General features: G+C 32.9%; 1 protein-coding gene across 5 annotated transcripts in view; it reads right to left on the reverse strand.

The window, feature by feature from the left end:
- LOC124364458 (kinesin-like protein KIF14) overlaps positions 1–14,999 on the reverse strand; it is a 33,657-nt gene extending 18,658 nt beyond the window's left edge. The window contains exons 1-7 of one of the 5 annotated variants that reach the window (XM_046819956.1): positions 14,769–14,999; positions 8,399–8,617; positions 4,939–5,151; positions 4,676–4,797; positions 3,865–4,087; positions 2,734–2,799; positions 853–1,077 (exon numbers count right to left, since the gene is read on the reverse strand). In XM_046819956.1, coding sequence (XP_046675912.1) covers positions 853–1,077; positions 2,734–2,799; positions 3,865–4,087; positions 4,676–4,797; positions 4,939–5,151; positions 8,399–8,617; positions 14,769–14,848 — 1,148 coding nt within the window. In that variant the 5' untranslated portion in view covers positions 14,849–14,999. Of the gene's footprint in view, positions 1–852; positions 1,078–2,733; positions 2,800–3,864; positions 4,088–4,675; positions 4,807–4,938; positions 5,152–8,398; positions 8,618–14,768 lie in introns of all 5 variants that reach the window. The other 4 variants (XM_046819958.1, XM_046819954.1, XM_046819955.1 and 1 more) reach the window with 4 other exon arrangements.
- Between the last annotated feature and the right edge of the window lie 2,276 nt (positions 15,000–17,275).

Here is a 17,275-nt window from a genome sequence, read left to right on the forward strand (position 1 = left end):
TGTTTAGAGACACAATGTGAATTGGAAATTTATGCCGTATATATTAGTTTAAACTTTAAAGGCTCAAGATCACACCACATAATAGGCTTTAATGACGCTCAGCCAAATCCCAAGGTTCTAAATGCACTATCATAGAACTCATTCTTGTATACATAGAACGTAAGTTTCAAGCTAAATAAAGTCTACAAATTAAATTTTTTTCTTGACATACCTTGCCACATATTATGATACACTCACATTTTTATTCATTAAGACCGGTTTCAGAGCAGTCTTCAAATAACAAAAGTTCCAGTGAGCTAATCAATCAATCAATCAATAATACTTTAATCATAATCATAAAGAACAGAATAAGCATCAAGTTACAGTAAGAAAGACAGGTAGAAATGCTAAGGAAGGTACTACAATGCAAGATTGCACTGAAATCAAATCTTGTCACCAACTTTTAACATTTACTTACTCTATTATCTTTTCTTTTTACTCAATGAATAAAAATATCACGCATTAAAATCTCATTTGATTATACTTAGTTTGTTTGCAAGTTTATTTATTCTGTAAATTTCTTGTTGCATCTTGGTTACCCATTAGACCAATGTAAAATTGTTTCTTAACGCACAGGTAAATCCTATGGAGTGACATGCATTATCAGTGTTGTTCATCTATAAGTCAGTTTGTTCTCGAAATGTCGTGCAGACAAATAGTCATACAGAGATGACATCTTTTCATCCTTTCAAGTGACAGGCTGAGCGTTAGCAAAAAACAGCAATAGTTCTAAACATTATGTATTCCAATTTGAGTGTTACAGTAAATACAATACTTCCATGTTGACAAAAAACAGCTAAGTGTAAAGAGTACCTGTAACTCTTGCCGGAACCTGTTTGTCCGTAGGCGAACAGACACACATTGTAGCCTTGGAACGCAACGTCGACCAGCGGCTCTACCAGGGTATGGAAAACATCCTGCTGGGAGGCGGCAGCGTCCCCGGTCGATGGGAAACAGAAATCATAGGAGAAACAGTGCTCCGAGCCGAGAGCCTTCACTCTCACTGTGTTGTTCTCCACTGACACCACACTCCGCTCCCTGTACATCATACACAATTTCTGCTCAAACACATTCAATACCACAGTCATCGGCATTGTTGCAATGTAAGTATTTTAGTTTTTGTGCAAAATATAAAATAAAATATCAAATGCATGCCAACCATTAAAAATAAATATATATATATATATATATATCTACAAATGAGAACGATCAAACAAAATAAGAAAAAAATTAAAACTAAAACGGTAAATAACTATTTGACATTATTAAGACTGACTCATTACAAGAACTAATGATAAATGATCTATGTTATTACGAGACAACACATTCTAATGAGAATAATAACAATATAAGCAATAAGTATGATGATTTTTAAAGAAATAAAGTTACTAAGTAATTGTATTACAGCTTTTTTAAAGTAATCTTCTCTGTATGAGATGAATAGAATACTCGCATATGAGACATGCTAGTGTGAATAAGCATGTTTCTATAGAATTTGTAATATTGTGAGTGAACATTGTAATTTGTAATACGTTTTTGCTCCTAAAGGTTAAAATAGCTGTGCATGGTGTGTAAGCCAACAGTACACACTGTTGTGCTTGCTAGACAGATAATATTCCTCATTCTCATATTTAATGAGAACAGTGTTAGTGTCATAATTACATGTACAAGTACACTTTAAGATACAAAGTTATATATATCATAAGCTCCTTGACAGAATTCTTATATGGAGTATAAGGGATAATCAATGACCTATCTGTATAGTGTGGGTTTGTTGTTTCTCAATTCTAATAGAAGGAGGTTTTGGAGTTTCCTTTCCATGTACTTTAGCTTCTTTTCAAACTGAGTCAGACATACAATGGAAGGTCACATAATGTAATGTTTCTCAGATGGTAATGGTGAAGTTCGTCTTGCATCAAAAGACAAGTCTTTTCTTACTGTAAGCATCAAAATTTCCTGGATATAGTGACACGATTGTTAGGATTTTGTAATTCTAACGATCCCTTTGCAGCTGTCAAGTATTATCAATCTGCCTTATTATTGTTGTTTAAAACACTCGTTGAATATTTGGGATTCAAACAATGTTTCATTCATAACTCTTGTTATTTCATTAATATAAGCCTCAATGTTTTTAATAGCATAGAGACTGAAACTCAGCTTTTTAAACAGTTTGTCCACATGAGGAGTCCAGAATTAATTATTGTGGAGTGTAATACTAAAAATTAAACTTTGTCATTCCTTCCAACCTCTTGTATATGTTGCACATATTAAAATTGTCTTCCAAACAGTATTTGGGCAGTTTTGGTGTGTTTGCTGCCAAACTATTGGTGTGACAGTAATGGTTTGCTGTGCTGAGAAAGAACGTTATTTTTTAAACTTTCTACAACAAGATTTCCCTGATTATCTCCAATTCCTAGATGGATTGCTATCATGTTAAAATAAAAAACTCAACAATGTACAGTTACAGATTATTGTGAATTTCACCATAAAATAATAAATAAGACAGAAAATTAATCAAACCTTTTTTTCACTAGTTAGTCGCTACTTGTAATTTTGAATCTAAAGATAAAACAACTATTTACAATCTAAGCATAAGTGTTATATAAAGATTATAACATGTAACACAGCACAATACTAATAAACTATTTAACAACGTACTAATTTTTAATGAACAATTTTTGTTATTATACTTACATTTTCTTGCATTTGATTGGAAATAAGGAATACATAGAACTGTCAACCACATGCAATGTTAAGATCCTATAGAACACAAGTAGCGAGAACAATCATTGTAAACATAACTTAGCAGTTTATTGTTTTCATACATTGTATACAATAACTATCATGCATATAGCACTTTTTTCAGTTATGGTGAAAATCAATATAGTTGTAATCCCTAAATGTTTTGTTTCAACATAGAAATAGTGATCAAGCATTTTTAACTTTCCTGCATTGTGTGTAGTTACAATAAACCTTGATTTGTTAACTTTAGGTATGACTGCAACATTTAAAATGTAGCACACAAATTGTAACAAAACAATAAATGTTTCAACATATTCTAAAATTATAGGTTGAAAATATATAAAATAATAATTGTCTTTTGCGGTATTATCTCAACTGCCTAGATACAATTTTTGTTTATTCTCTTAGTTTTTAAGTGATCCAGTACTTTTTAAAACAGAAATTGGAGTGGACAGCTATCATCCTTGAAAACTAAACATTTTGAAAAATCAACACTTTCTCCAGGTCAGTAATAGTAATTAAGTTCCTGGGTTATTGAATTTCCACAGTTCACAGTATGCTTATATTGTTGATGTATGTCCTTACACTGTACATATCCCAATTTGATTTCAAGCCTCTAAGACAGTTCTAATTATTTACAGAATTATCTCTCACTCAAAGTTGCGGAAAGATTGGGAAATAGTCTAGAGAAAAATACAGGGTACATTATGAAAGTAAAGAGCATGATTTTATTGTGACATGACTATCCATCGCAGCACGTTCAGACCGGTCGGATACTGTGCTGGGGGTTCTGCCTCTCCAAACACACCCGGTCTCAGTTCGCTCCAAGCAGTAGGAGTGGTAAGACTCGATATTCAGCCTTACTGAGTTCATTCTATGGTTTCACCAATACTAATCTGGTTATTATTTTCTAGCCACTCGTTGCCAATAATTTTTTATTTTTACAATGTTTAAAATAAATTTTGATTTGCTTCAATTATAAGCTCGAGCATAAAGTCATAAATTTAGTATTTCTAGATAAACTAAAAAACTGCAAACGCAGGGTAGCAGGTCCATTCTACAACTAAGATCCATTGAACTCACCCTGTGAATGGAGGTCTGACCCGAACAGCTACGGTGAGATTAGTTGTCTCTCCTGCCACACAGTCCACACTCTCCATCTCTGTCCTGGAATCCAGCAGCACTGGAGAGAAGCACTCTGGAGTGGCCTCATCCTGGAACTTGACGTGTTTGGGTGTGATGGTCTGTGAGCTGGACCGCGCCAAGCGACCTGCCCCCGATGCTGGACTGTCCTCAACCTTGGCTGCTAGGAACAAAGTAGGTATCAACATGAAATCTTCAAACATATGTCAAACAGTGTGTGTTAAATAATCAATTTTCCATGAAGTAACAAAATAGATAAACACAAGTTTGTGCTATACACATTAATATTGAAAATTTCAATAACCTACAATAACATCATTGTTGACTTGAAAATAGAACCAAATCTATGAAATGTTGATTTAAATTTAAGTCTGTTTATAGTTTTTTGTCTATATAATCAGTGGTTGGTTATTCCAGCTGTGGATGTGTGCATGTTTTAGGATGTTATAGAAGAATTTTGAAGAACATTGTTGAAATTTTCACTAGCTGCTTCTTTAGCTTAAGACTATATTAAAATAATACTTTTAGAAAATTATATTTTTGAATAATATAAATGTATTTACTTGTTTTCTAGACAGTGGAAAAGACTGAAATTTGTATGGTATAAAAAATTTCAAAATCTATTATTTAAATCAATATTAAGAGTGTGAAAGAAATAAGCTAAAAATATTCTATTAAAATACTAGTACAAAAAATTATAGAGAGAACACTATAGCGAGGAAAATATAGAAGATGAGGTGAATACACGTACCTAATGCTCCAGTTGAAACAGACCGCCGCAGCCTGGATGTTCGTGGCGTAGGTGTATTGCCTCCTGAAGGCACCCGGAAAGTTGGTGTATTGTCATACTTGCTTTTTGATGTCAGGATCCCCCTGATATTACTAAACAAAATTAAATTACATGTACAATGAAAATCGTAATAAACAAAATTAAATTACATGTACAATGAAAATCGTAATATTGTGCTGATTTCTAACACATTTTGAAAAAAAAGTACAAGAACAGAAATTTACCTTAAATTTGTAATTCGTGGAGTCATCGGGGCACTTTCCACTAGTCGACATTTCACCCTTGAAGGCGATGGTGAAGGCGGAGGCCTACATTGAACTTTGGGCTCTTTTTTCTCAAAACAGGAGCGCATTGATTTGACATTAACTTTTAATGGCTCATCTACTTTATTTGAATCTGAGAAATCCAATTTGTTTTTAGCAGAAATTGGATCCCCTCTGTAAATATAACAAAATACAAGATTAGCAACTCAAAATATACTTGATTTCTATCATTGATGAAGTAACACTGTAAAAAAGTACCTATTTTCATATGTATTGTATACATAAATAGAAAGTTTACTGACAACTACGCAGACCACAATATAAGCACAGGCTTTATAGATAGATTTTATAGAAATCTGTCTATTGCTATCACCCTTATAATATTTCCAGGATATTTTTAAAATTTTCTCTGATTGTGGCACAAAACCACCATAATCCGAAAATTCGCAAGTATGGGCATATTTAATATAATGTAGGCTTATACACATGATAACTACAATATTTTTTTCAAAATCCAGACTACATTTGGTACAGGTGCAGTACTAGCACATATCCTGGATGAGCACATAACCAATCACATGTTTCAAGATGACGGCCAATCATATTTGTCCAATAACATTAACTCGATTAATTCCCAATAAAGACCCAAAATTACATAAAAAATAAGTAATTTAAAGTAATTTGTGCACTTTTTTTATATATCTTGAAAGGCTTCAAGTTTCAAAGTTTGAAAAGAACTGTTTTATGAATTTATTTTAACTCAGTTATTATAAATCATAGAGCAAAACAAAAGTGTGTTTTTAAATTCTCAGGTCATTTACAATAATATAAGGTTTTCAGGTAGTACAAAGTTTTGAGAAGAAATATGGAAATAATGGTGAAAACTATAATTGCCATACTTTATGGCCAAACTAAATTTAAATGGTACCAAGGAAGTACTGATAATTGAATTAGTTGATTAGCTAGTGTCAAACATTGAATAGTTTCAAGATGGTCAGCCATTTACGTTAGTGAAAATTTGTGTATTTCTAGTATTTTGCAACATAAATCAAATTTAATACCTTGATAAAATTGACATGCAATTTCAAGCAACATTAAATTTATTCTTACGAATTTGTTGATAACTTTCAAGGTTTCACAATGGTTGCAGTCCAAGTGTTTTATAAATACAATTGAATCGTTAAATAAATAATTTTGCATATATAATTTTGTATCCATTGTAACTACATCAAGTCCATGTTTTTACAAATACGAGGGGTATTAGAAAAATAAGGTTCCCATGATTTTTTTAAATAGACAGCTCTATATTTCTACATAGTGTTATACATCAATTTGAAACTTAAAAGTTAAGCTATTTTTTCCACATAATCACCGTTTCTGTCCAAACATTTTTGTAGACGATGCTGCAACTTTTCTATCCCCATGTTGTAGAATTCTCCGCCAAACGTTTGAGGAATCGAGTAATCTCTTCCCTTGACTTCATCATCGGTACTGAAGCGATGGCCACCCAAGTGTTCCTTTAATTTTGGGAATAAGCGATAATCACTTGGGGCTAGGTCTGGGCTGTAGGGGAGATGGAGGCACAATAGTCCAGCCAAACTTTGTCAGCAGTTCTTGAGTTTGACGTGAGACATGAGGTCGAGTGTTGTCACGGAGAACGTCCTCACGCCACTGGACAATCTTCCTCTCCGGCGGTTCTGGATCGCGCGTCTCAGTTTTCTTAATGTGTTGCAATATCTGTCAGAGTTTACTGTTGTTCCATGAGGCAAAAGTCGATCAAAAGCAGACCCTTCCTGTCCCAAAAGACGAAACTGAAGCTCGTCCACTTCGGTTTTCATCGTGGATTTCCATGCGGCCTTCACTGAATTCTCTACACCATTTCCGAACGTGTTAAACAGATATGCAGTTTTCCCCATAATCTTCGATTAACTGACGATGAATTTCAATAGGTGAAATCTGTTTTGCATTTAAAAAACGTATCACAGCACGAATTTCGCATCTGGCGGTAACAACGATAAAGAGCTCCATCTTCGAAGGCAGCTAGGCAGCTAGGCCGGCACTTTTGGACGTAGCGAGGCGCGAGTGGTATGGATAGAGAGAGGGACAGCTGATGAGTAAGACAGTGTCGCCAGATTTCTCCCATCATATCGCATTCTGTCTCAGCGGCAAAGGGAACCTTATTTTTCTAATACCCCTCGTACATATGCTTATTATGATTTTTGTTTTCCAAGGTTTTAAGATAATGAAGGATCTAAATATTTGATAATGTTATGAGTACATTAACATGCCAACTTTGAAAGTTATCATCCCACCAGTTTATGCAAATTGAATGTCTCAACTGATAATAAATCAACTGTTTGACATTTTGAGATAACGGCCACATGTGAAATCTACCTTTCTCAGACAGAGCCGGAAGGGATATTTTCATTCAGATAGAACAGTCACATTTATATTAATTTTAAATAAGATTATGTAAATTTGGATATATTAACACATTTACTATATAAAATATATTGTAGTCATATACATATATAAAGTCTAAATTGAGATAACCTGAATTGAAAAGGTTTTTGAAAAAATGTTGTCCAATGACATGTGCTAATTTGAGCAAATTTGTCATTTGCAAGTGTAATTAATTAGTAAAAGGTTGAGTAAGGCAATTTGTCAATATACATCCATTTCATACTTTTGCCTAAAAAAACAAAAATATTATGAGAAAATGTCCAAGAAATGTGGTTTATTTTTACTAAACTACAAGTTTAACATAGTAGTATATATAGCATCTCTCTCAACATTCTTGTAATGAAGATTTAAAAATAATGTAGAGTAAAATAAAACTGAAACCCACAGACCAAACATACTGTGTGAAGTTGATAACATTGACCATCCCAGTCTAATTTAAATATCTTAAGAGAACCTTTTCATATACATTTTTTATTAGTAAAATCGTAATAAATCAATTTTTAACAGACTTTGATTTATAAATTTAAAAGCAATTAACACATAATGCTTTAATTTGGTCGGAAAAATAAAATTTGATTCACGAAAATATTTTCTAATTATTTCTTTTAAGAAGAGTTTCACCTAAAACTAAAATGACTTACAAGTACTAAATATTTTGTGCCAATTACTTGTAAGATAAATTAGATATTAAATTCATATTACTAAAAAAATTGTCAAAGTAGCAGCAAGTCAGCAGTAATTGCAGATTTTATTTATGTACGAATTAGCATAAATCCTACAGTCTTGTAACTATCAATGATAATTGAGACCCAGTGACTTAGTAAATTAAAGGGATTCACCTACAATTTGGCATGAACTCTGAACCATTTAGATATTGGACTTATTCTAAAGACTAAAATTGATACAACATTTGGAAATAAAATGACATAAAGAGGTTTCAGTTATCAAAATACTGTACCTAGAAGTCTGTGGCTTTACACCTCCTGCAGAACCTGGAGCCTGGATCTGATCCTGGACCTTCCTTGGGCTGGATTTGGTCACCTGGTAACTGAGCTGCATCCTGCTCCTAACTTTCACATCGCCAGTAGTGTTCTGAATCTCAGTTTGTACTCTACACTTCCTAGGGCTTGGCTCTGTTTTGGTTGGAGTAGCCTGATTTCTTGCTGTCTTACTGGCACTGAAACAAGGTAAATTGAGTATAAAAACTAAAAAGATAAAACCAGTGGAAGTAAGCATAAAAAAGGGTTGACTTTGATATTGGATGCCTCTAAGTAATCAATGTTATTGATTGTCTGGTGCGCAGATTGTCAAATGCAACTAATCGATGCTAAACTTGAGTATGGATTACTAGTTGCATCTAATTATGAATCACATACAGGTGTTATATTATTTAGTATGTAAACTTAACTTCCTTTAGGAGGGTTCATTTCTGGCTGGTTTATACCTTCCAGTTTAACCAACACTGGGTACAACAAAAACCGATGCGTCACTTAAATCTGGGCAGCCTTATGGATGTCCAGGAGCGGCACATCAATAACCACAAATGTTGAGAAAAGAGAGATCAATAAGTCTAGTCTAGGTGGGGCTCCCGTTGTAAGTGGTAAGGGCTGTTGCTAGCCTAGACTTAGGGGCATGCCACCTCCTGCCTGCTTTGATGGAGAGGCTGGTACAGAGCTGGCTTCCCCTTTTTCAAAGGAGACATGACTGAGATTAATACCCAAAATCCTTCCTAATGATAGGCCTACAACTGATTATTTTCGTTTGTCCAAGTTACCAAATGATAATTTAATTATCAGTTATTAAGAGATACATCTGTTACTGAAATTAGGTTTTAAAATGGCTTATCCGTTGGTGTTAATAAAATAAATATTGATTATTTTCAAATTATTTATTTGTTATCTAATGTGCTGTCTAAGCTCCTAACTTATATTACACGGTTTTATATACATATATTGTAACTTTTATTCTATTACAGGATTTTTTTCTTGGCAGGATGTTCAAAATAAATCTTTAAATGACCTCATGACAATTAAAAAATGGATGGACCAAAATGTTTTATCACTTAACATCTCAAAAACTAAATTTATGCCCCTTTCTCTTACATCAAATTCAGATTACAACTTACACGATTTAATTATTCATAATTGTAATAATCACTATAACAATGCCTGTGGATGTAATAAAATCGAGAAAGTGTCGTCATACAAATATTTGGGTGTGTTGTTTGATTCTCGAATGAAATGGATAGATCACATTAATTTCTTAAAAAATAAAGCAAGAAAGTATATATTTGCTTTTAGGCAGTTAAATAGCATTTTGAGTTTTGATGAAACTAAAATCGTTTATTTTGCTTATGTGCAATCCCTTTTTTCGTATGGCATTCTAGCTTGGGGGGGTGCTTTTCCTTCACATATCATAAGTTTAGATATAGTTCAGAAATCTATTCTGAAAGCCGGTTTTGCGAAGTGTAGACGATATCCCTCTGATTTATTGTTTCAAGAAACAGAAATAATTTTTGTTCACTCAATATTTTTATTTGTTTTGTCTACTTTCTCCTCTATATTGCTGATTATCGGAATTCTAGGTCATATCCGTAGTTTATTCTGCTTTAGATGTCTTCTTTCAATTATCAAATTTTATAAAATTAATCTACACTCTGCTCGAGATAAAATTCGAATCGTAACAATTTCAACTCGAGTCTACGCACAGGCCATTGAGGCCCATGTAGGCTCTTTTCCCATTATTTGAATTTATCCAGAAATTATGTAGCAAATTTAATGCTGTTTTTACTAGGTATGCGTGTATGTATGTGGATATGTACGGTATGTATGTGTATGTGTATGTACATGTATATGTATATATATATCTCTTTATTATATCATCTCTTTATTCATTATATTGATTTATTTATGTAACACAAGTCTTTTTTATATTATTTAACATTAATTATTTAATTTTAGTTTTTTAATTGTATTACTAGAATACTTCTGTATGTTTATATGAATTAGATAATATACAAATGCTACATTTGTTATCATTTCAATGTAAAGGTTTATTTTGTATTTCATTTCTTTTTGTGTGTGGAAATAAACGTGATTTGATTTTTTGATTTATTGCACAAAATACTTTTATCGTTTATGACAATTATTCTATAGCCTACTTGCTGTAAATACGGCCCAGTGTAAGATATGCAGACCAGTTTTTTTTTATCATTTTTTGAATAATGATAAATTATTAACATATCAAATAGACCTACTGATATTTATCAAAATTTATCTACAGCCATTCCATGGTTGTAAACTAAATCTGAATAAATATTTTTACATTAAATTGTAGACAATTTAAAAAAATACAGAACAAGTTACAAATTGATCGAAACATTTCTTTTCAAATCTAATTTATGTATGTGTTATATTTATGCAAACTAGACTATCAAGTACCTGCACTGGATACAGCTTTTAGTTTTGAAGTATTTTGTCTACAAGTTCAGAGTATAGCCTATGGATGTACAATCAGCTGATTTATTTATTTATTTACAGTAACACCATTAGTACATGGAAAAAACAATAAGATATTCTTATATCCAACAATAAGCTAATGAAAATGATCCACATTATAAATTATTAAGAATGCCAAAATAAATTGCTACAACATAACAATAACATATAAAATAGACTATATAGAAAATAACAATAATAGCATAGCAACAATAATAAATAGTAACAGTAATTATACAATCAATTATACATCCATCTGCACTTACACATATACTACATAGGAATAATTTATTACAATAAAAGGGGAAAAAAAGAATCAAATGTATGCATGTAGAAAAGAGTAGAGGAAAAAATAGAAAGAAATAAATACATATTACTATGAGCCAGGTGTCAATGTCTACAACAAAAGAAAATGTTTTTTCAGGTGCATAACACTATCACAGAAAAAGTCATGCTGGGAGGAGACGAGGTTTCCAAGTCTGTGAAGTCTCGGGATAGTGCTGTGATGTACATAATTGGTTGAGTAGACACGACGGCAGAAAGTGTGAAGGGACCTGGTCTGATGAGGCACTCAGAAGTCGATCCACCTGAGCAGTTCTGGACAATTCACGTCTCCGTTAATTAGTTTATGGAGAAAAACCACATCTAAAAGTTGTCTATGCTTCACAAGCGAGTTCAAACCCAAGGAAATCCCCAAATCCTCCAATGGCACAGTTCTGCATTCAAATCCACATTTGACTCTAACCACCCGCAAGAAGCGATCCTGGACACTTTGGAGCTGCTGGATATGACCAACCTGATAGGGCGACCAGACAACGCTGCCATATTCAAGCACTGACCTCACCAGAGCAGTAAAGATAAACTTCATAGCTGGAACACTCAGTCCGCTTCTTGAAGTTCTGATCAGAAATCCCAGATTACGAGAGGCTTTAGTGGTGATGGCATCAATGTGGGATTCAGGGCCAAGACTGTGGGAGATTACGATTCCAAGATCTCTAATAGAAGTTTTACGAATGAGAGCAGAGTTATTGAGTATGTAATCAAACAGTATAGGAGCGGAGGAACGGTGATGAAAGGTGATGACTGCCCATTTAGCAATGTTCAACTTAAGATTGTTCTGCACACACCAATCATCCAATCCAAGAAGGCAACGTTGAAGTTTTAAGCAATCCTGCAGGGTTGAAGAGATTGTAGAGGGAAACAAAGTTGTTTTTATTGCTGTATGTGTGTCAGTACAAGCTCTTCTACAACTTTACATTCAAGGTTCCGAGAGCTCTAAAGTCTGCACCTAGTTTAAGCGTTGTGTCCGTAACAAAAACTGTAAGGATTTATCATTTACTCAATAAAAGTTTGTATTTCCTTAATAAGAATCTGTACACAAATTAATTTCACTGATCAAAACGTTACCTTAAGACCTTGAATATTTTTAACCTAGAATTTATTGTTATGTCAATGATTTAAATTTGTCTCGCCCATACCAGTTTCTGAAGTCTAATGCAAAACTTGACATTTCTAAATAATTGAAGTATAAAAACTGTTGAGTTTTGGATTATTTATACATATCTCACTATCCAAACACATATCTAATTATAATCTTTGTCTTTGACTATTGTCTTTGATTACTTAAATGAATAAACATTTAATTTAGTATATTTCTAATTTAAAAAATCATTAAAAAAACTCATTTTTGAAAAACAGTGAAAAATAACTCAGCCATCAACGGAAAAAGAAAATAAAAGATTGAGAGTGCAAACAAAGAGAGAGAATTTATACACGATGAAAAAAACAAGATTGTAAACAAACTGAGGAAACTTGAAGCCAGGGCCAAGGAGAAAACTAAGGAACAGGCTGATACATATATACATGATGGATAAATATACATCATACTTAGCACTTTTGAAAGTTGAATTCTGACAAGCCTGATAGAAATTATTCTATACTATTCACAAAAAAGCACTTCTTTATGACATTTATATATAGACTCTGAATCATAGGATTTCAAAGGGTGACACAGAGCCACAACTTCTCATTCTGCAATTAAGACTAAACAGAAATCTTACATACACCGTAGATACAAAGTATACTAGAGGAAGACGAAGCCAATTTGTTTTTTTTTTCTCAAGTAGGCTACTATAAAACACCCAGTAGCAGGACTACTTTATTTCTCAACTTTACATTTTTGAGCCTGTGTAGGCCTAATCATTATGGGGAATTAATTTTTTCATTAATATTGCATATTTTTACCAAGATTTGTGGCAATTCACTAAGTTGATTGCAAGGAGGTTGATATTTCACCACAGGTTCAATATTTTGAGGCCAGAGAAACACAGTTTATCTATTAACCTCTTCATTAAGCCTTCTAAAGTTATCTGTCATTTTCATTAAGGTGAAATCACTTATACAAACAAATATCAAGTTTACAATTGGAAATAGTGTTTACAGTTCATACAGGTTACATCATTTTAGTTGTGTTATGGGGAGACTTTAATAAGCGGCCTATAACTTACTCGTTATTCGATTGCTATTATCGAACAATTCAATGTATTCTCCAACTTCGATGTATGTAAAAATCTTACATAATAGAAGTCATAATAAATTACCGTAACAAGAAGAATCTAGTACATTAAAATTTTAAATACACAAAATTTACAATGACATTACAAAAAAAAATCCAACTATGGACTAGACTTAGATATCAAAGAAATTACAATATTTATAGGGTAGGGTACGATAAGCGGACCCGGTTTTTTATATCGAAGAATATAGTCATCGATACCTAATATTCGCATCTCAAATCCTAGACTATCAATCGATATAAAAGTACCTATAGTCCTCAATAACAATCATGTTTTAAATTAAAATATAAATTTAATATATACAGTGATCAAACACATTATTATAACCAAAATTAGGAAAACTGAAGACGACCATATTTACTCCTCTCACAGTTACAGTTGTTTCTTTCCCACAAATTTCACATAATGGGTTTTTTCGGTACGAGTCCAACATATATATTAATATAAACCTAACTTACTTGTATCCTACACTAAATATGATGTTTTGGACCAAATAAATTACTTAGGCTTCTCAGGGTGATATTGACAAAAAACTTCTTGTTATAGAGATATTATAAATGAAAAGTATAAATGATAAATGACTAGTACTAGTCATCACTAAAAACAATCCTGTGCCATAACCTAATCAGTGTCTGACAAGTTGCCACCCTTTAGGCCTATTATTAAAATAACACTATGAGTTACTTGGATAATAACTTGCCAAAGAAAATTGACAGCAATTTTAGTCTAGTTACTTACAATAGAATCAACAATTTAAGATGGCCAATAAATGACAAATTGATTTGTGAATGGCCTATTTTCCTGTATTTTTCTAAATAAAGAATGGTTACATTTTTAAGTCTCAGCATGTACCTACATAGTTGATCAATAGTGTTGAAAAATTCTTGGACCAAGTGTTAATATGCAGAAGCTTACTAAGTTACTGTAACTAGCTTAGGCCTATATTAGATAAATGTATGCTAATTAAAAATTAGACCCCTGCGATTTGAACGAGAGGCCTATCATTATAATTTGTTTGGATACTTGAGTACCCTACTAACTACTCAGCCTCAATTCCTCAGGTATTGCTGATCTTTTGAGATCTTATCATGTGCACAGATAACCTAATAAGTTTTGGAGGTAGGAGGATATTGAATAGTTATAAATAGCCTTACTCTTTAAAACGTTATCAGAACTTAATATGAATTTTCATTCTGAGCAAAGAAATTACTATATATAAGTTTAAATTCTATTGTCAGGTTAGGGTTTTGCTCACCTGTTCGGTCTACTTGAAGCCGGTGAAGATTTCACATTTTTAACCGGAGTACGGGAAAATATAGCAGTTGATTTCGACATATCTAGTAGAATACAGTTCTGAAAGAAATCAACACTTCTTATAAAGAATTAAATATGCCTACTAGTTTTAAAATCCAGAATATAAAAACTATGTCACAAATCCATTACTACTTTTAAATTCTGTAAACAATCGTTATGATCACGTGGTACAATCAAAAGCAGTTGCCAATAAGTCGTTAAACAGGTTAGCCAACAGTTTTCAATAGTATTGATATAAGGTAGATACCTCCGGGAATTTTGCACTGTATAAAATACTATATAACAGCAGATGAGTAAAGTAGTAGTCAAAATTTGGCATACATAAAATATAAATAACCAGCTGTAGTGATAAGATATAAGTTTACCTTATATTTAATTTATTTGCCTTCCTTATAAAATGTACTATAAATAATAAGTATAAGTTTATCTTATAAATAAATAAATAATAAATAAATAAACAATAAATTTAATAAATAATTAATAATAAATAAATCGGTAATTTATTTCTCTATTGCTAACGGCAAAGCTGTAGCATATATATATATATATATATATATATATATATATATATATATATACTATAACTAAATGTAGTCAATTTCAGCATTCACCAGACGATAGAGAAAGAAAACTAACATCTTGGATGTAACGACTTGTATCCAAAGTGTGTGGGTTGAGAAAATAAGCCACTAATTCAGTTTGGACATCATGATATTTATGTCCAAGGCGCTGACCCACTCTCCATATTAGGACGCGGTTTCGGACAGATTTATTGCACGCGTTGAACACTTGAGAGTCCCAAGAAAGCGAAGAGGTAAGGGTAACTCCAAAATCCTTCACCTCACTATGTCTAGAAAGAGTATTGCCATCTAGAGAGTAATTATAAAACAATGGAGAAATCTAACGGTGAAAAGTTATACAACGTTAAAAGATATCGAATTATCATGGCATCACTCATCGACCAACTAAAGGTCCGCCAGAAGGAGCAACGCGTCTTGGACTGAAGACACACGATAATAAAGGTTTGGGTCGTCAGCGAAGAGAAGGTGTTCGCAATGAAGTTTAGACAGAACATCGTTTATGTAAAAATTAAATATAACGGATCCAAGATGAGACTTCTGTGGAACCCCTGACGTTGCGTTGCATTTTCCAAATAGAGTAGATTTATAGCGGAATGATTCTACTTTAAGGCTTCTCTTTTCTAGACATAGATCAAACCAGCTGAGTAGTTGACCAAAGAAATCATAGGCTGTGAGCTTGCTGATAAATATACTATGGAAGCCTTGGTATAGTCTATGTATATAGCATCAACCTGGATTCTTGCTGAAAAAGCGTTAAATATGCCAGAAAAGGGACGAGATTACTAAATGAAGGCATACTAGACACAATCAATGCTGGGATGTAATAATTAGCTGTCTAACTATAAACTGAATTTTGCTCAGTACTATCTTTTTTAAAGCCTTGGCAATAGGTCTATAATTTGTTACAGAGCTAGCAGGTCCTTTCTTGGGAATGGGAGCTATGTGGCTGGCTTTAAATATTTCAGAAAAGATTCTAGGGGATAAGGATTTATTAAATAAAGTGGTGATGGAAGGAGGAGTTACATCTGCACAGTACTGGATGACATGGGGCGGGATCAATTCTGGTCCTGGGTCTTTGTTTGTGTTATTTTCAAAGCTTCAAGGACGCTTTTGCGAATCGATATGTGTCGATAGTTAATTGGAACATAATCAATTAAATGGAAGACATGGTGCCCATCGTCCTTAACAAAAACTTATGTAAACAATTTAGCAAACATATTAGCAATATATATATATATATATATATATATATATTATATATATATATATAATTCGTCAGAATATGTCGTGTTACTATATGACATAGATTGAAGATCATATTCAGATCCATTAACGGTTTTGACGTAGTTCTAAATAATGTTGGATTTGAGGTCAGAGAACATTGCATATTATTTACAAACCTTTCGAAACACGTTCTTTAAATCTCCCTGCACTCGAGAAGAAGTTCAGAGAATTCGGTATACAGTGCGGAATCGAGTGTTTCTTTGTAGCGTCGATGAATGATTTTCTTCCTTATACTAACTTCTTCAATTGTTGTGTGAAATAGGTAGGAAAAATAGATTTGGAATGTCGTTTTGTTGGTGAATTTCTCTTTATACTTTCACTTAGTGTTCTAATAAGGATGCCAGAATGAGTATTTACATCGTGGCCAGATATCAGAGTTTTAAAATCTGTAATTATCCACTCGGCACGGATGTTCCTGAGAACAACCCTGAGGTTTTATTTACGCAGGTTATGACCAATCATAGGCGGTGTGTTGATCTCAACTGGTAGATCTACTACAAAACACGGGGATGGGTGATGTACATCTTTGGGCAGTAAAGGATCGTCACATCTTGCTACAGAGACATGGAACGTAGACGAGAGG

This window comes from Homalodisca vitripennis, chromosome 6 (genome assembly GCF_021130785.1).
Source record: "Homalodisca vitripennis isolate AUS2020 chromosome 6, UT_GWSS_2.1, whole genome shotgun sequence".
NCBI lineage: Eukaryota > Metazoa > Arthropoda > Insecta > Hemiptera > Cicadellidae > Homalodisca > Homalodisca vitripennis.